Source organism: Mauremys mutica, chromosome 9 (genome assembly GCF_020497125.1).
Source record: "Mauremys mutica isolate MM-2020 ecotype Southern chromosome 9, ASM2049712v1, whole genome shotgun sequence".
Lineage (NCBI taxonomy): Eukaryota > Metazoa > Chordata > Testudines > Geoemydidae > Mauremys > Mauremys mutica.
The window spans coordinates 73,473,930-73,494,386 of record NC_059080.1 but is presented as its reverse complement, the minus strand read 5'-3'; the positions used below and the strand labels follow the sequence as shown (position 1 = coordinate 73,494,386).

At 41.1% G+C, this 20,457-nt stretch overlaps 1 protein-coding gene across 7 annotated transcripts in view; it reads right to left on the bottom strand.

The window, feature by feature from the left end:
* The window catches only part of PLS1 (plastin 1), a 79,137-nt gene that overhangs the window by 26,530 nt on the left and 32,150 nt on the right, over positions 1–20,457 (bottom strand). For 6 of the 7 annotated variants that reach the window (XM_045030903.1, XM_045030907.1, XM_045030904.1 and 3 more), the window contains exons 2-8: positions 17,664–17,772; positions 12,523–12,686; positions 9,798–9,927; positions 6,221–6,353; positions 4,936–5,017; positions 1,523–1,688; positions 665–807 (exon numbers count right to left, since the gene is read on the bottom strand). In XM_045030903.1, coding sequence (XP_044886838.1) covers positions 665–807; positions 1,523–1,688; positions 4,936–5,017; positions 6,221–6,353; positions 9,798–9,927; positions 12,523–12,686; positions 17,664–17,733 — 888 coding nt within the window. In that variant the 5' untranslated portion in view covers positions 17,734–17,772. Of the gene's footprint in view, positions 1–664; positions 808–1,522; positions 1,689–4,935; positions 5,018–6,220; positions 6,354–9,797; positions 9,928–12,522; positions 12,687–17,663; positions 17,773–20,112; positions 20,274–20,457 lie in introns of all 7 variants that reach the window. The other variant, XM_045030905.1, reaches the window with a different exon arrangement.

Below are 20,457 nucleotides of genomic sequence, written 5' to 3'. Positions count from 1 at the left end.
CCCTATTGGACCCCTTCCCCAAATCCCTGCCCTGATGCCACCTCTTCCCCGAGTGCGATGCGTTCCCCCTCCTCCCCCATCCCTCCTAGCACTTGCCACGCAAATCAGCTGTATCGTGGTGCAAGCGCTGGGAGCCAGGGGGAAAAAGCGGGCACGCGGTGCACCCAGGGAAGAAGGCAGAGCCAGAGCGGAGGTGGAAGTGAGCTGGGGCGGGGGGGAGGGGGGGGACAGGGAGCTGCCAGTTTGTGCTAAGCACCCACCAATTTTTCCCCATGGGTGCTCCAGCCCCAGAGCACCCATGGAGTCAGCACCTATGCCTCATGGGAAGGGTTAAAGGGCAAGGTGTAAAGTTGTGGGTGGGAGTGTGCAATTCATCCCAAACGGTTCTAATTACAATTTGGAATTTTTAGATTCCTGAATTAGGGCTGCTATTTGGGCTATGTGGAAAGTGCTTGGTTTGGGTTGCATATCCTTAGTTGATACACAGCATCAGCAACTAAACAGTATAATCATGTGTGGTCAAAAGAACGTGCAGTGCTAGGAGACATTTGGTGAATATGTACCTATAAAAAGCAGATCACTAATTCTGGTCTCAATCTTTTGTTTTTAAAAATGTTACATTTTGGCAGGATTGTATTCACTTACTAGAGTGACAAGTATATACCTTAATGTCTTCACTGAAGTTGTTGATTTTCTGCCATCCTGCATTGGTCAGATGATAGTTCACCCAACGTAGCAAGAGCTCTTCTGGGGAAAGTTTCAGTAGCTGCTCTAGTTCTTCCCCTTCATTTAGCAGAGCAATAAGAGCTAAAAGCAAATGTGAAAAAAAAGCCGAATTATTGCTATCATGGTCACAAAACATTTAATCCCAGATTGCATACTTCATCACACCTGACACCAAAATAAATATACTTCTGTGTGTCCCTAGGAAGCCAATGCCAAGGGTTCCATCAAGGATGAGGTTAAAGGATGTGCCTTAGCCACAAGTGCCACACCAAAATTGACGAAATTATGTATTGATAAAAACATTACAGTCATAAAGTGAAAGTATCAAACCAGTGTACTAACAGTAATTCTATGCTCTGAAAACAGCTGCATTAAATTAAATAGACACAAGGAAGCTAGAGGCAGTAGAGATAAGAGTTCTTTGAAAGATGGCCAGTGTAAAGTGAAATGATTTTAAGACAAATGAAGAATTTAGAAGGAGAGTATAATGTGAATTCAGGATACGGGACTGGCTGCAGTCTAAAAGATTATGATGGTGGGGCACTGCAGAAGACAAACAGATGACAGGATGCCAAAGAAAATAATGCAAACACAATAAAGGTCAATCAGACCTGGGACCAACCACCAACCAGATGGCAGGACTTCATACTAGGGACATGACAGGGCTGGGCTTAAGGGAAGAACAAGTCCTGGACAGGAATGAAAGGTGATGCTGTATTGCTCCCGATTTCTGAAAAGTTGCTTTGAGATGAAAGAGAGAGAGAGAGAGAACACCTGACATTACTTCCTCTCTTACCTTCATTTCTGGAGATCTCAATATCAGCAAAAAGACCAACTTTAATGATCTGCCACAAGAGACCTAATACCAAGTGTGGTTTTCCTTCCTTTAGATCTTGTGATCCAATGTTGACCACCGTACAGCCAATAGCTGATGCAGAATTCAGGGCAAGATTTAGGTTTTCCTAATTAAAACATCAACATTAACTAAATTAACCAGTCAGTTTGTTAGTAATGGTAGTCACCACCTTTGTTTCTTTTGTGAGTTTCTAAAGTTACATAAACCAATGCATTAGACTAGGGGTGGCCAACCTGAGCCTGAGAAGGAACCAGAATTTACCAATTTACACTGCCAAAGAGCCACAGTAATACGTCAGCAGCCCCTCATCAGCTCCCCCATCCTGCTCCCAGCGCCTCCCACCCACCAGCAGCCCCGCCGATCAGCACCTCCCAATCAGCTGTTTCGTGGCGTGCAGGAGGCTTGGAGAGGGTGGAAGGGGGAGGAGCAAGGGCACAGCAGGCTCAGGGGAGGGGGCTGGAAGGGGTGGAATGGGGGCAGGCTCTGTGGCAGAGCCAGGGGTTGGCACCTGTAGCTCCAGCCCCAGAGTTGGTGCCTATACAAGGAGCTGCATATTAACTTCTGAAGAGCCGCATGTGGCTCCGGAGCCACAGGTTGGCCACCTCTGCATTAGACGAACACTCAGATTAGGTTTTGTAATTCACTAGAATACAATACAAAATAGCAGCATTGCTCAAAATCTTGTCCCTCTCAGATTTTGGATGGCACTTCAGATTCTTAAACCTTGGGTAGAGTGCTGTAGCTTTTTTTATAAATCATTGGTTTCTTCTTTGAGTTTTGTCAAATCTGCTGTGAAAGTGTTCTTAAAACAAATATGTGCTGGGTCATCATTCAAGACTGCTATAACAGGAAATATATGGCAGAATGAGGGTAAAACAGAACAGGAGACATACAATTCTCCCACAAGGAGTTCAGTCACAAATTTAATTAACACATTATTTTTTAACGAGCATCATCAGCATGGAAGCATGTCCTCTGGAATGGTGGCCAAAGCATGGAAGGGGCATACGAATGTTTAGCATATCTGGCATGTAAACACCTTGCCAGCTACAAAAGTGTCATGCGAATGCCTGTTCTCACTTTCAGGTGACATTGTAAATAAGAAGCAGGCAGCATTATCTCCCATAAATGTAAACAAGTTTGTTTGTCTTAGCAATAGGCTGAACAAGAAGTAGGACTGACTGGACTTGTAGGCTCTAAAGTTTTACATTGTTTGGCTTTTGAGTGCAGTTATGTAACAAAAAAAAATCTACATTTGTAAGTTACACTTTCACAGTAAAGAGAATGCACTACATTACTTGTATGAGGTGAACTGAAAAAATACTTTCTTTATCAGTTTTACAGTGAAAATATTTGTAATAAAAATAAAAATATAAAGCGAGCACTGTACACTTTGTATTCTGTGTTGTGATGGAAATCAATATATCTGAAAATGTATAAAAATGTCCAAAATATTTAATAAATTTCAATTGGTATTCTATTATTTAACAGTGCGATTAATCGCGATTAATTTTTTTTGAGTTAATCGTGTGAGTTAACTGTCATTAATCGACAGCCTTAGATAAAACTCATCCAGGCTCTCACCATCTCATGTCTAGATTATTGCAACATCTTTTTTTCTGGCCTTGACAAATGCAGTCATACCTAACTTGTATCCATTCAGAATATTGCTGAAAAGATAATTCTCCTAGCCCATCCTTTGACCATCTCGCCTCTCTCTTGAATGCCTCCTCTGGTTCCCCTTCCCTATTGCATCAAACATAAGCTGATTTATTTCACTTTCAAGGCCAATTTTGGCCAATAGCCGCCCTACTTATCTCTCATTCACTATGGAGTGGTTGATGCTAGTTTCTCCATAAACTCCCACAAAGCTACTTCATTATCCTACTTCAAATTCCTCCTAAAAACTCTCCTCTGCCATGATGCCTACAATACAATTGACAATGGTTAAGTTGCTAACACCAATGCCTTTCATGCTGACCAATATCGTCTCCTTGTACGTTTCCTTGTACTTCTTCATCTGTCTGCATCCATTTGTCTCTTGTCTTATATTTATACTGTAAACTCTCTGGGAGCAGGGGCCATCTTTTGTCTATGTTTGTACAGTGCCTAGCACAATGGAGTCCTGATCCATAGCTTTGGCTACTAGGTGCTATGTTAATATAAATAAATAATAATAATAATTAATAATGAACCATGTCAGGGTGCTTCTTGTTTATCCAAAACACTATGTAAGCAATGTTTTGTCTGCATACTTACCTATGGTAAGTACTTATGTGGCCCTATCATTGTAGTAACTGAGCACTCAGTATGTAGTTCAGAAGTACAGAAAGGTGGTTTCAGACCATTTAAAAACGTATTCTAGTGCTAACCTTACCCCTACTTTAGAAACTACTGGAGATGAGTCCATATTGAGTCCATAATGAGTCCATATTGGAAAAAAGATAACCACACAAAGAACAATTTACTTTGCTGATTATTTTGTATGGCTCATTTGCTCCAGTACTTTGCAATGCAGAGGAAAAACAAAAGCACAGTAATCACAAGGGAACTGAACAGCAGAGTCCTCCTGGAGGGGAAATGTGACGATGTGATAATACCTCCCCCTTACCACATAGGCACCTGTACCATGTAAGCTTCAGCAAGTCCTCCGGAGACTTAGAAGGACCAGGAAAAGACACTGACCAATTAAGAGCCAGCAGGCCAGTTAAGAAGGCTTGCTTGCAGCTGCTCAGGGATAGTGCTGGGTGAGATTGAGACCAAGGAGGAGCCCCTCAGAGCTAGCCCAGAGGGCCCAGGCCTTATTTTCAAGCGCTGCAACTGAGTACTTGCCTTTGTGGTCTTATCTATTTCTTTAAAGGTGCAGACGGCCAAATTCTGAGCTTGTTCTTTCTATTTAATTGTTGAGAGACTGACAACCAGCTGATGGCACAGGCTGCCCTACTTCTAGCAGGTGGCCCAATTTAGGACTTAAGACAGGGAGCACCAGCAATAGTATGTTTGGCACTGCAGAGAGTGCTAAGAAGCAGCCCCACTTGTGACACCTGGAAAGGGGAAAGACCAGGAAAGTAGAGAAGGTAGGTAGCAGCCAATGAAAATATTAAAGACCTAGAAGCTGAAAGGAGAAATGCCAGCTCTGCATTTCATCAAGGACTAGAGTATACTATGGATCTCCAGAAAAAACAAGCCCGTGCAAGCAAACAATGCTACTTGGCTGTCTGACACCTTGAAATCCACACATGGGACCTGATCTGCTCCCATTTCAAACTACAGCAAAATTGCCATTAAACAAAGCTATTTGAATAGCCTCCTGAAATATAATTAGTTTGTGCCAGAAAAGATGCCATACTTACAGAAATAGTGAAAGGAGTGAGCTTCTTCTTATTAATAGCTCTTTCATCAATTGTATCTGGTTGGGATAAGTTAATCATTTTGCTGGGGAAGAAAAAGTCAAAATTTATTCCATCTCTCTAAACAATGGTACTTCAAGCAAAACATTAGCATCACTTTTTTGTGGGAAGTCTAAAAGTGTTGCTTGATATATTGAAAGCACCAAGGGCAATTCCTATTTTTCCCCTTCAAAAACAACTTCCAATAAAACCAGAAACCATAGAACCTACATGGAAATAAGAAAGTGGAGTAGTCAGATTTATGCTTAGGAGTCCAGCTCTGATTGTACTGCTAATGAAGTTCTCAGGAAGATTCAGACAACTGCAGAATTGAATATACACCTCTACCTCGATATAACGCTGTCCTTGGGAGCCAAAAAATCTTACCGTGTTATAGGTGAAACTGCATTATATTGAACTTGCTTTGATCCGCCGGAGTGCGCAGCCCCTCCCCCACCCCCCCCCGGAGCCCTGCTTTACTGCATTATATCCGATTTTGTGTTATATCGGGTCGCGTTATATTGGGATAGAGGTGTACTTAAGCTGAGAGCCACTCTAACATGGGAGTGTAAATCTTACAACTAACATATTGTACTTCTGTAGTGCCTTCCATAGAAGGGTCTCAAAGCCCTTTTCTATTAATTAATAATGAATTAAGCCCTCAGTACTCCTGTGACATGGGCAAATACCAGTTTTACTAATTGGGAAAACTGCAGCAGAGAGAAATTAAAAGACATCCTGCAAATCTGTAGCAGAGTCAAGAGTAAAACTCAGATCGTCTGACCGCCAGTCCTGTGATTTAACCACTGGACAATGCTTTCTAATATTAGAAACTGCAGAGATGTCTAATTATTTCTGTTAATGAGCATGATGGGTGGTACAATGATCTAATTTCTGAAGAGTCTGATTATTCCTGGTATGTGCATTGATCAAGATATAATTCCATTGGTTTAAAGTAGAAAACTCTCCAGCCAATCAGATTTATAACAACACACACACAGTTATGCAAAGCACATCATTTTTAAATAGAAGGACTCTTCAAATAGGTTAGACTTAAAATATATATTCACTAAAGAAGGATTTATAGGAAAAGGATTTCCCCCAATCCTATGACTTGTCAGAAGTATAGATCAAGGGTCAAACCTTGGTGTTATTGACGTCAACAGCAAAACTTTAATTGATTTCAATGTGATCAGGATTTGACCTTCAGAGAACAACTTTCTCATTCTTTCTTTAGTTCTTGACTTACCAAAGGAGGATGCCATCTGCAAGTGACTTAAAAAGACTAGCATCTGACGGATTCATGGGAAGGAGATGCTTACAGTCAGGGTCATCTTTAAGAGCTTTATTTACCCAGTTAACAAAAGCAACCTTTTCTTCCTCTGAAAAACAATAAATTAAAGACTTAGTAATCTAAGAGCCAGGACACCATTAAAATAATCTATTATTATTATGGTGGACAAATATTATTGAACTGTCCATAGAATATCACAATACTACTGGCAAAGCACACTAATAAAGATAAAAGTATTATTAAAACTTACTACAGGAGTTCGGTGTCTCTGTGATTATGTTAAACAGGAAGGGAGTTAGTATATTTGAAATATGCCAGAGCTGAGCAGAGAGGACTCTGCTGAAATATGACAATAGACCAGTCTGCCCTCTACTCTGTCTTTCAGAGGCTGGCAGCACTTCTAAGAATTTGGTCTGAATTATTGTGTTATATTTAACCATAGGAGATTTATGGCCTGTTCTTGTTTAAAACACTTAAAAAGAGAGACCCTTTCCCTTTTCATATCTAGGGGATGTGTACAGAACTCATTGTATCTAAGAATGTTTATTAAGCCCATAAACAATCAAGCTACAATATCTGTATCTTCGCTGGGTTTTCAGTTTCCATATAGCGGGTCCCTGATCCTGGGAGCTAACAGTCTTTGTCTGAGGCCTTGTCTATACTATCACGGTAAGTCAACCTAAGGTATGCTACTCCAGCTGTGTGAATAACAAAGCTGAAGTCGACATAGCTTAGGTCAACTTACTGCAGTGTCTACACCATGCTGCATCAACAGGAGATGCTCTCCCATCGACTTACTTTACTCTTCCAGTTCTGATGGAGTACCGGAGTCGACCGGAGAGCGCTCTGCAGTCAATTTAACAGGTCTTCACCAACCCTACTAACTTGACCCCTGCTGCAGCGATCGCAGCAGCATCAATCCCCAGTAAGTGTAGACATGGCCTGAGACAGGTTATATCCAATGCTATGGAGAAATATTTAAACAAAGCAGTTGATGCTATAAGAACAGTACACAGACAGTACAAAGTTATCACATACAGAACTCTCAGCCAACATAAATTGTCCAATATGTAGAATCTTAATTATGGTTCTAAATATCACAGGGAACTTTAAATTCAAAACTGCCACTCATTACCTACATTATATGTAACTACAAAAAATAATCTACTGTTTAAAGGCTCAATCCTGGAAGATGCGGAGCATTCTGGCCCTGATCCAGCAGAGCACTTAGGTCAGTGTTTCTTAAACTGGGGTCATCGCTTGTGTAGAGAAAGCCCCAGGTGGGCCGGGCTGGTTTACCTGCCCCGTCCGCAGGTCCGGCCGATCACGGCTCCCACTGGCCACGGTTCGCTGCTCCAGGTCAATGGGAGCTGCTGGAAGCAGCGGCCAGTAAGTCCCTCGACCAGCGCTGCTTCCAGCAGCTCCCATTGGCCTGCAGCAGCGAACCACGGCCAGTGGGAGCCACAATCGGTTGGACCTGCAGACAGGGCAGGTAAACAAACTGGCCCGGCCCTCCAGGGGCTTTCCCTACACAAGCGGCAACCCCTGTTTGAGAAACACTGACTTAGGCAGATGCTTAACTTCTGTGGTACCACTCTCATGAATAAAGTTAAGTATGCACTTAACTACTTGGCTGGATCAGGCCCAGCGCACTCAGGATCTTGCAAGATTGGGTCCTAAATGGAAAACATCAGTCTAGAATCTAGTCAATTTTAAAAAGAAAGCTAAAAATCCTTTCAGGTACCCTATCTGCCCCTGATCCTCTCTCATTTTTTGTGATTTTTTACAATCACGTTTTCCTATTTTTAAAAATTGTCTCTCTTTTGCATTTGGTGTGTGAGCAACCCACACAAACAACAGGGAAACAAAACAACAGTAAACCATTAGTTATACACACAAAATGATAATTGTATACATCAGGTAAATAGGTGCACAATTAAAGATCTACACATGCAAACGCCTATTTCAGGGGTAGGCAACCTATGGCACGTGTGCCAAAGGCAGCACGCAAGCTGATTTTCAGTGGCATTCACAGTGCCTGGGTCCTGGCCACCGGTCTGGGGTGGGCTCTGCATTATAATTTAATTTTAAAAGAAGCTTCTTAAACATTTTAAAAACCTTATTTACTTTACATACAACAATAGTTTAGTTATATATTATAGACATATAGCAAGAGACCTTCTAAAAATGTTAAAACATATTATTGGCATCCGAAACCTTAAATTCAAGTGAATAAACGAAGACTTGGCACACCACTTCTGAAAGGCTGCTGACCCCTGGCCTATTGAGATGCACAAATGTTGGGTCTGCATGCACTTATAAATACATATGCACAAAACAGAGACCCTTTGAACATTACGTTCTAGGTGTCTGAAAAGCTATGTTTTATATAGCCAGGAATGCAATATCCCTAAGAACTGACATTTATCAGGACAAGAGTAATGCATTCAATTTTATTTTTTTTCTGCATTACATTTTCATTCCATCATATAGAATTACTCCAAAAACCAAATCATTACTGATGGGGCCCTCTTCTTCCCAAGTAGAAAAGTACAGGTGCCTTGCTAGCTGGACAGATCCAGGATGACTTGTTCTCTTATATATTCATACAGTCCTACTTTGACAATATATTGTCAGTGAGTTATTTGGCAACTCATGATAAATGAAGTAAAGATATCGACAAATTGCAGGGAGTCCAGAGAAGCACAACAGAAATTATCAGGATGATAACAGGGAAAGACTAAAAGAATTGAATAAATTGCATATACACAAAAAACTACTAAGCAGAGGACATGATAAGAGTTTATAAATATCTAGAGAGTGTAATCATCATATAGAGAGAGAGGAATTCTTCACCAGAGGTGAAGAAAGTATAACTAAAAATATTAGGATGAAATTAAGAAAGAAAATGTAGGTTGAATATTGGGGAAAGCTTCCAATGTATTAAATTTATTGGCTGTGCAAAAATCTCCCCAAGGGAAGTGATTGAAGTGCCATTGTTTGGTAAATTTAGAATGAAACTGAACAAAGCTTTAGAAAAAACATACTGTAGTGAACAACCCCACATTGGCAAGGAGACTGATTAGATGATCGAATTGGCTTTTCCCATCTCCAACATGTACTGTGAACTTTTTTTTTATTTTTGGTTCTGCACCATGGAAATGAAAATGTGGGTTCCCTTGTATACATCTCAACAGGAGTGTAAAAGAAAAAAACAACAGATCACAGAGTAGATTAACAAAGCAAACACAAACCCTTAGTATAAAACATGTTACAAAAGGCTTTCTATTTTTAATTCTTTCTTCCTTGTAATCAGAGTTCTCTTTCCACTTTCTGTTCTGGCGAAGTCTGACTTACCTCTGGGAGCAGCACAGAACTGTGACCAGCAAACTGAACAGTACAATCGCTACAAAACAGAGCCCTGGCATCTGCACTGCAGAGGTTCACCTTCTACTGGTTTGCTTTTGAGATAACTTTTTTTCCAATTACAGTTTTTCTTCTTTTTTTCTAGTGCCAAGGACAAGTGTTTTACCTGAATAAGAGTGTTGTGTCCCCTCACTGGAAATTGATGAAGTTCCTCCAATCGCTGTAATACCCTGTTTTTTGTTTATTGATTTTCGGAATGATTTGCTAATATCTTTGCTTTTCAGTTCATGAATAACCTGGAATAGGACATAAAAGAAAGATCATGTGATCAATTATCATAACCTTAGGGTGACTATTAAACTACTGAAACACTGATAATTACTGTGAGTCTCTTTCTTTGATATAGTACAATATAAGGAGGTTATAGACGTCTGCTGGTTTTGTGAATAGCTAAGACTCCAGCCTTACTAAGCCACGTTATTAATCTCCAAATATTAGATTCACAACCCACAAATCTTTTCACAGAGATTTTGATTTTTTTTTTTAAAAACACTTTAAATCAAACAAAGGTATTTTTGGGAAAAGAGATTTTTAATATTTCCCTACTCAGTTTGTCTCGTTTCTTATAATAGGATGTTATGTGTCACTTACAGAGATGCATGTTATTAGGGAGATAGTTGGTACATCTCCCCATGCACAACAGTCATAAAATACCAATACCAACACCAACACTAACATTAAAATTATGACTAAACTTCCCACCAAAATAAGGAAATTGTCAGATAAAACTGATACTCTGTCCTGTATTTACTCGCTATGTTGTAGGGATCTTAGACTTGGTTGTGAAGTTATGTGCTATGTGGGCTGCAATACTGATACACAAGTGTTTATGGTTCAGTTATGAACCTACTTAAATTAGAATTTCCAGTAGAAATGCCAACATACCCTAGCAAATTGTAACAAATTGCTTGTTTTATTTGTATGAACAGCTGTAGTACTGTAGATTCAAAGCAAAAATTGCTTGCTTGCAAAAAAATAATCAGTTTGAAGCTGTTTGATTCTCACAAATGAAGCACTCCACCCAGTGACCTATGTAAAAAATGATGGTCCCCCTGCAGATTAAATATATTTTTAAAAATAAACAGCCCTAAATATGGCACAATGATTCAGCGCAATAGTACAGGCATCTTGTATCACAAACAGGATTTAAAGGCTGGAATTTATAACAAACCAACTTTGTTTAAAGGAAGGGTTGAATTGACAGTTCTTGAAGGTGAGGGGCACAGACCGCTTCCTTTGAGGAGGCAGAAAAGGGTGCTCATCAGAAGTAGCTCTGAGTTCTCACACCTTGCCCAAATTAAAGCCAGTAAAAGGAAGAAAGAAAATTTGAAATATTATCTCATCTTATGAAAGATCCCAGCAGACATACATAGGGATACTTCAGCCAGCACTGAAACAGGAGGAGAAACTGCATCGTTATGTGAGCACAGTGATCTATATGACCAGAAGCAAATAATATTTTATCTAACTGAAACTACAGAGAGAATTTAGAGTCTGAATGTGATTACAGAAGTTGGAATTTGGCAAGGACACCAAGTTAATGCCCTACTCTTATGAATCTTACCACAGGATCTTAAATGACTTAGTGATCAGGACCACAGTTTTACATCTCCTTTGAAAGACAGCACCTCCAAGAATATGGTGCTTCTTTGTACTGGGCTGGAGCATTCTCTGGGGTATGGTTCGTCTTATACTCTATTCCCAAAACTGGAACCCAAAGACCACAATGAGAGCTAGAGAGAACAGATCATGCAGTGTAAAAACTGTATGCCATTTAAAATATTACTTATTTATATTCAGTAGTGCTTAGGCATCCCAGCCCTTATCAGGACCCCACTGAGCTGGGCACCGCAGAAGCATCATACAGAAAGATGGTCCCTGCCCCAAAGAGTTTACAATCTAGAAGTAAGAAAAGAAATGACAGGTGGCTAAAGACAGACAGGGAGCACAAGAAAACAGACAATACTAGTCAGCATGATGTAGGCTGTGGCACCAGCATGCCAGCTGCTTCTCTGTTGTTATTTGTTAAAACTTGTTCCGTTACGAAACGGGTAGATGGAGACAGCAATTTTCCAGCATTATGCTAAAAACAGTTATTGAATTGGGGAAAAAATAGAGATAAATGATTTTAATATTCTTAAAAAACTTATTTCGGAGTGGCCAGTTGCTGCATAATAGTCAATCAGCTATCATGCTGTCATAACTATCTTCCATTCAGAAATCAGTGAAGGTTTATAATTACTATATATGCTGCTCTCGAAATATTCTCCAGCGATTTCATTTAATTTTGCTACCCTACTCCATCTTCCTAGAGATGTTGGGCACTTTAGAGAGTTCCATCTGCTATTAGGCAAGATAACTTCAAAGTTTATACAATACCTTGAATATGTAATATGTTAGAAAAGATCTAACACTGGGATTTTCAAAGGAGCCCAAGGGAGTGAAGCACGCAATGCCCATTGAATTTCATGCTACACACTGTAATTCTCAAAGTGTTGATTTTCTAATGCCCTATCGGTAGTTGTGGTCCTACCGGAACACTGAACATCAACGAGCAGTACTGGAGGAATGACTTTCCTATACCCTTGAATAAATATTGTGATACGGTCCTTTCCTACCTCCATCCCTGTAGCATAATTAAATTGCATGCCTAGTGCATACTGTTCACCGGACCTGGTGGTATTTTCTGTGTGGCAAACCTACACCATGTCACACAATATGCTCTTTAAAATACAGTTTCATAATTATCTCATACTGCATGTATCGCCTTCTGGTACCAAATCCAAGTAATTCTGTCTTAAAAGGTAGCCTGAGAGGACTGTCTTACTTACCGATACAAATTCTTCAAAGTCGATTTTCCCATCTTTGTTGCTATCTGTTACTGCTATAATTTTTTCTACAATCTCTCGCACTTTGTAGCCAGGCAAGGGAAGGCTTGCTTCTTTAAAAAGATCTTGAAGCTCATAATCACTGACATACCCACTATTGTCAATATCTGTAAAATGAAAACATTGGTTTTATGTTTTTATTATTTTGCGCTATAACACTAGTACCAAGCAACAAGCAGGGGAAGAAACATTTTAGCTGAGTGATGGTCTAAAATGATCAGAAAGTGAGAAATTAGATTACCATCTAGCAGCACAACATTTCTTCCTTAGAATGTACCATATATTACATATATTAATCACAAAGGAATACACATAGGTTACATCCTTAGCTGGTATAAATCACCATATGGTGAAATCAATAGACTATGCTGAATTACACCAGCTGAAGATCTGGTCCATACAGTTTAAGTTATTATTTATATTGCAGTAGCACCTAGAGGCCTGGGCCCAGCTGTGCTATAGACTTCTTAGGCATCTTTTAAATTTTCAAGGTAAAGACACAGCAAGGTCCAGGGCTGTCTTTAGGCATACACAGCATATGTGGCTGCGTAGGGCATCCGAAAATTTGGGGCACCCCTGGGTCTTAGTATCCACCCTCCCACCCAGGGCCGTCCCTAGCTATTCTGGGGCCCTACGCAGCCCCTCCATGGGGGCGGGAGCCAGGCCTCCTCAGGGGTGGGGGTCAGGGGCTGGCCCCAAGCCTCCAAGTGGGTGGCACGGCTGGGGCCAGGTCCCTGCACTTCCTGCCGCCGGTGAGTGCACGCCCGGCCCTGATGCGGTCCTCAGGGGCGGGAAGAGGCAGGGCTTGGGCGGAGCAGGCCAGGGGCTTTGGGGAACGGGTGGAGTGGGGGCGGAGCTGGGGTGGGAAGAGTTGGGGCTGGGGCAGGGGGCCTGGGGAAGAGGCGGGGCAGGGGCTGGAGCAGCATGCAGCTGTGCAGGGCACCAGGAAATTTGGTGCCCCAAGTTTTCTGGTGCCCTATGCAGCTGCGTACTTTGCGTATGGGTAAGTACGGCCCTGCTCCCACCTCTTCCTATCCCTGTTCTGACCCTTCCTTCAGGCTCCCACCACAGCTGGCTGCTGCAGCCTGGCGAGTCTTTCTCCGGAGGGGATCTAGTACAGTGGTTCTCAAAATGTGGCCTGCAAGCTCCATTCAGGTGGTTTGCGGATAGTTCCCTCTATGGTGCACGCCTGGGTGGTGGCAAACGAGAGAATGAAGGGCCACCCACCTAATTAGTGGAGCTGCGCAGGCATAGCTCCGCTAATGAAGTGCCTGGACCCTGGAGGACATGTAAGGTGAGGTGATGGTTTGGGGGGAATAAGGGGTAGGTGGGAGGGGGCAGTGGGGTGAGAAGAGGGGGTGGGAGGAATTTGGGATGTGCGGGGCTGCAGCGGCCAGAGAAAAAGGCGACTTTCCCCAGCTCCAGGCCTGTGGCTGCCAGGGAGAGACAGCCCAACTTCCCAGCTCCAGCTCAGGGGCTGCCATAGCAGGGGAGAGAGGGCACATCCATCCTGTTAGAAAGGTAAGACTACTGATATTAAAATATGAATTGTGTGCTTTTATTTGTAGAACAAAAAATGTTAATTATTAAGTGGGTTTTTTTATATAGTTTTTTTACAATAGTTAGCTAACAGTACAAACAACATTTGGAAAGATCATTAAGTGGTCCATGAGACCCTCAGCAATTTTCAAGTGGTCCATGAAAAAAAAAGTTTGAGAACCACTGATCTAGTACTTAAAAGTGAAATAGCCTTCCAGCCTGCCAGACCTATTAGCACAACACTGAAACTGTTAAAGAGCCATTCAAGTGGTAATAAAGCCATTTAACAGGCATTTGCCAACCCCCAGGTATATATTGTCAGTTTCTGAATTTACTGACAAAAACAGCTGTGCATTATTGTAATATTTACTCAGAACATGTTAGTCTACAGGACTTTAGTTTAAAATTTGCTTTAAAACTATGTCATTAGTGTGTTGCTGAAGATTATAAAATCACATCTCTAAAAAATGATTGCATAGATTTTTAGATGCACAATTTGAGTATTCATCTTTAGCCTTAAATGCTTGGCTCTTCAGACATATCATTTTTTTAATAAATCCTTCAAAAGACCACCCTTATCTAAAATACACATGCAAGCCCAGTCTGCCATCGGGCATAGGGGCACCAGTTTAATAATACTGCATAGGGCCCCATAAATCCTAAGGACGACCCTGGCAGGTCACAAACCCTTATTAATAGCAAAAACCTTGGATTTTGACCAGTTTAATTTATATTCTGAGGCTATGCCAAAATTCTCTATCAGCTTCCAAATAGAGTGGATGGTCTGTTATTAATTCTCTTTTTACTTACAAGATGTCACTTGCACACAGTAAGACCTGTAGTTTATGGCCTAAATTCAGACCAGATGCAACCAGTTTCAAAAAGGTAGCAACTACTTGCACTAGGTCTGAATTTGGACCTCTATATTTTGTCTCTTGCCCTATATCTGTTGTTTATTTCTAATGATAGTGGTGAAACTGGCCCCTGAAGAATAAATCCAATCTGGCCTATGTCTATTGTATTAAAAATGACCTTGTTTAACCTGTTAGCTAGGGATCTGTACTACTGCATCCTCTTGTCCTCCTGCTTCCAGTGGACTCTATTATGTGTTGGGAGTCCTTCTGAATATGCTCTAACAAAGTACTGGAAGATTTTCTATGCAATGAAGGGTCTGACCCAGTTTAACCAGGCATTAAAGTATATTTTATAATTTAACCAAGCACATTGTTACATAAGCACTTTCCCGACATGCAGCAAATTGTTTTGCTGTTGGGCATTGTTCCCTCAATGCATTATTTATTCAAAATATCAATTAATAAATATTGCATGAGGTTAAGTCTCATAGGTCCAGAGTTCATGCACTAAACTCCATGGAAAGAATCTCAATCTTTTTAGTTTACTAAATGCTAGCTTAGCAGTTTCATTAGTTATCCTGTCAAAATGTTCTTGTACACTAAGCTGAATGCAGAGGGGGAACTCCTTTCCCCTGCATGAAGTTCAACACTTCTTACTAGAGACTTTTCCACGGCAGCATGCAGGGTGAGCTTGGATAAATCAAGGGGCATGGTTACTGGGCCTGTCATTAAATGTATCCACTGGCCAAAATCAATACAAACCAAAAAAGACAACAAAAAATAAAAACTATAAACTTAAAATTGCCATCTGTAACATACAACACAGCATAACATACATAGGCAAAAACCTTTTTAACAACTTTAATATTAAACTGTAAAATCAACTGAATCAATAATTTATAACTAATAGGGGAGACAACACTGACAAGGCAGGGAGGGAAAGCGTGAAAACCATTGGGGGGGGGAAGGGGACAAGAGTCAAGGGGGAGGAGGAAGGGGAAAGGGGTGGAAATGAGGTCTGGACCGGTCACTTGGCCCTTGTGTGTTCCTTAGTTAACTGTTTCTAAAAATGGTGTCCAGATTCCTTCAAACTTATGTGCTTGATTCCTGGCTACTACATTCTGACATATTTGCTGTATTCTGTGGATTGATTTACTTTTCCACCTCTATAAAATAATTTGCTTTGTGATTATGGCTGCTCTCAGAAATCATGGAAGCTGTGCTGATGAGAGGCCCAAATTCATGGGTAAATACCCCAATATGTAGTACTCAACTGATGTTTGATTGCTAAACCCCCAAATTCTAGTGTCAACTTTTTTCCACCTTATTTTGGATTCTGGGCCTGGTTGGCTTACAATTAATAGGGAAAGATCTATCAATTATTGGCTCTAGAATCTTAGTTGCCTGCAATTACGGTGGGGTCATGAGTATCTCTCTGCAGCTCAGCAAGCAATCCATGAAAAAAGTCTCAGGCTCATCCATATATATTGGCCAGGATTATTTCAGACCCATTTACTGTGACTCTGAATATGAGATATCTACTCTGAGTATCCAAACTGTGGAATAATATTTAATAGGAAGAACAGAAAACAAAGTAAACCAAACAAACAAATGTTCACAAAGACATTATGTAACCCACACACCTTCTAGGTGTTGTGTTCTGTCCCATCTAGTGGTACCAAGACAACTCTACAGCCTTAGTTAAGAGTAAATTGGCTTTTAGCTCATGCCGTAGAGGCTCATGCCCTAAGCTCTAGAGGTTGCCCGGTTTGATCCTGCCCGCTGATGATCGGAGTCTGTCAGCATTACAATTGCAGCGTGGAGGTAAGGGTCAGTTAATATAGTACAAAATGATTTAGCACTCATGTTTACTCTTAGGCTATGGCTACACTAGAGAGCTTACAGCAGTGGTGTAGCACTGCTAGTGCAGATGCTCTACGCTGACAGGAGAGAGCTCTCCTGTCGTCTTAATTACTTCAGCGCCTGCAAGCGGTGATAGCTATGTCAGTGGGAGAAGCGATCTGACATAACGCTGTTCACACTGCTGCTTAGGTCAGTGTAACTTATGTTGTTCATAGGGGTGGCTTATTCACACCGCTGAGCAACATAAGTTATATCAACCTAAGCTGTACTGTGACCATAGCCTTAGGCTTTACCGGCAGAGACCATGGAAAGCATACGAAATTATAGTTATTTATTAACATGACTTACTCTCTACAAAGACAAGATCAAGGATCACAAAGTTCAGGTTACTTAGAAATGTAAATCAGATTTAACTTGGTGCAAGAGAACTAGTTATTAATCCACTAAAACCTGTAACCAAATGAAAAAGGAAATTACCAATTGGTTTTAGCCCACAACCTAATACTAAAATAAAAGTTTTCAAGAGTCTTCTCTAGATCAACTAAAATAGAATTTTATTTGCATTTAAACATTCACTCACTGTGTTTAAAGCCTTATATTGCAAAAAAAGTGCTAGTGCTAAAAAATAAATAAATAAAAATAGTGTGAAAATTCTTTCATTTTCTTATCTTTTTAGGGGTTATTAGCAAGACATGAAGAAACATGGTGTTTTTAAACATACAATGTATAACATTACATGATCCCTGTAAGATATTGTTTTTAAAGAAATTGTATAGCTTTATATTGTTCACGGCATGCTGATTATTTTCTTACATCTAGAAAACATACCTATTTTACTGAATGCTTCTCTTAGTTCTTCCAGCTCTTCACGAGAAATTGTGGTTATGTTGTTTTCCATCTTCTGACAGAGACAGCAACTGTCTTCAATTCCTTATGCCTAGCAATAATAAATGATCAGTGTTATAATAAAGCATCAATTACAAACAGGCACTTACTTAAGTCACTGAACCTTGTAAACAGGCATAAGAGGTACTATGTTCTCAAAGTAATCTCTCTGGATTGCCCCACCTATAGTGCTATGAATAGAATTGAGAATATCAAACATCTAGCACTTTTCTCTATTGTAACAATGACTAAGAATTTACAATAGCAACACCTATTTTCACACACCCTGCATTTTCATTCTGCATAGTATAAACATGTACCTATAATCTTTCACTGGCTTTCACTGAGCAATTTTTCATTATGAAATAGGCATCTCAAATTTCAGAAATCTCAGGCTACAGTATAATTAATTTCCAACTGCAACAGATTATCAATGTATAACAATTATTGGCACTATGGGCTCAGTCCTGCAAGGTGCTGAGCACTCTGACCCTGATCCAACAAAGCACTTAACTTCAATGAGATGTTTCATATCCTGAAAGTGCTCAAAGTGCTTTGTTGCAATTAGAGCCAGCATGCTCAGCATTCACAGGATCGAGCCCTATAAAATGGCCTAGGATTAGCTGTGTGAAAACAAATCTTAATTCAGACAACATCCCCCTATATCCATGCACAGGGGACCCTCTGCATCTAGTTCTATCCTTCCTGCATGGAGGAAGGTGGGTGTTGGCCTCTTCCATCGCACCATTCTGTTCCTGCTCCAGACCCCAATAAAGATGCTTGGTGTGGTCTGGGGTTCACACTGAAGAATGGAGGAAGACTGGGCAGTTTGGGGGCAGGCCCCCTGGAGATTTGCTGGAAAAATAATACAGTCTGGGACTTCATTTTTTCCTTCCCCGAACACGCACCACATTCGAGGGGTAGCTGCAGACATGGGGAGTTCCTGGTAGCCTGGCTCCAATCAAGTTGCCTACTAGGTACCATCGGGTTTGCTATAGATCAGGGCAGCTAAAGAGGCCCTGGCCTCCTGAGGCTCCCTAGGGATTGGGTGAGCCGCTCTGTACCTTTGGGGAACACCCTACATCCCCATGTTCATCTTTATAAAATGATTGTGTGGTATCCAATGCAAAGTTTGTCATGTTGGGTGTCTTCGGAAGTCTCATGATGCACTGAGCATGGTTGTTATGTGATGTTATAGTAACTGTTACAGTAATGTTATAGTAAGGTTATAGGTTATAATTTCATGTATGTAGTTATGAGGTTGAAAGTGTATCCCCATGGCTTAAAGCAAGCCCAAACAAAAACTCTCCAAGAGCAGAGAGGCAGTTCACACCTCATCAGGGCAGGTATGGGACAAACCCAGACCAGCCTCACAGGAACAATGGATACTGGCTTAGGCAGTAACAAAAGAAACTGTTAGATTCCAGAGGGAGTCACCCCCCTTCCTTTGGTCAGTTTGGAACTGCGATGAGGTAATGCTCACCTGACTTGGGGGGATGGGGGGCAAAGCCAAGAGGGAAGAAAGGACATGATAAAAGGGAGAGACATTTGCCATGCTCTCTCTCTCTCTTCCACCTACATCTACAGACACCACCACCACCAAGCGACTGAAGTGCTGATTAAAGGGGAGAGCCTGGCTGAAGAGCAACCTGCCAGCCTGTGATGAGAAGCATCTAAGTTTGTAAGGACATTAAAAGGGTTAAGATCAGCTTAGAATGCGTTTTGCTTTTATTTCATTTGACTAAATCTGATTTGTTCTGCTTTGACTTATAATCACTTAAAATCTATCTTTATAGTTAATACATTTGTTTGTTTATTCTACCTGAAGCAGTGCATTTGGTTTGAAATGTGTCAGAGGCTCTCCTTTGGAAAACAAGCCTGATACATATCAATTTCTTTGTTAAATTGACGAACTCATATAAGCTTGCAACGTCCGGCAGGCATAGGCACTGCAAGACGAAGGTTCCTAGGGTTGTGTCTGGGACCAGAGATATTGGCTAGTGTCATTCGGTTGCAAGTAGCTGGGAGCAACTTACGTGCCAGAGGCTGTGCATGAACAGCCCAGGAGTGGGGGTTCTCACAGCAGTGCAGGGTAAAGCTGGCTCCCAGAGTCAAGGATTGGAGTGACCCAGCAGATCACTGGTCCAGATAACACCAGAGGGGAACGTCACATTAGGGTGGGCCTCATAGCCAATTCCATGGGAGACCAAACACCATCCTCACAGGGAAGGACTGATAAACTCCATGAGGGTTCCTCCCTGAAAATTCCTCCCATTGAGCCCCCTCCCAGAGATTTTAACATGAAAGGGGATAATTTAGACCCTTGTTCTTTAGGCCACATTTTCAAAGGGGCCTCATCCCATTCTCTCAATATGCAAGGCTATATTTGTACCTGCAATTGTGCAGCATTCAAGCCCCATCTGTGCACACAAATTCAGGTCTTTGGACCACCCATCTTCTCGTTGTTATGCTCTTTATATGCAGCTGTTAGCAGTCCCTACTGCCCCAGCACAAAGCTCATAACAGTCCTTACAGCTAAATATTGAATCTTCACTTTTATTAAAAGAAAAAAAGAGAAAATGACAGATTTGTATCTTAGTCAAGCTTGTCCAGTACATCAAGACTGCATTGCACTAAGGGTGGAATCCAGGTTTTATTTAGATCACTAGCAATCCTCCCATTAATTTCAGTGGGACCAGGATTTGCATCATATTAGTCAAATTCAGAGCTGCTATAA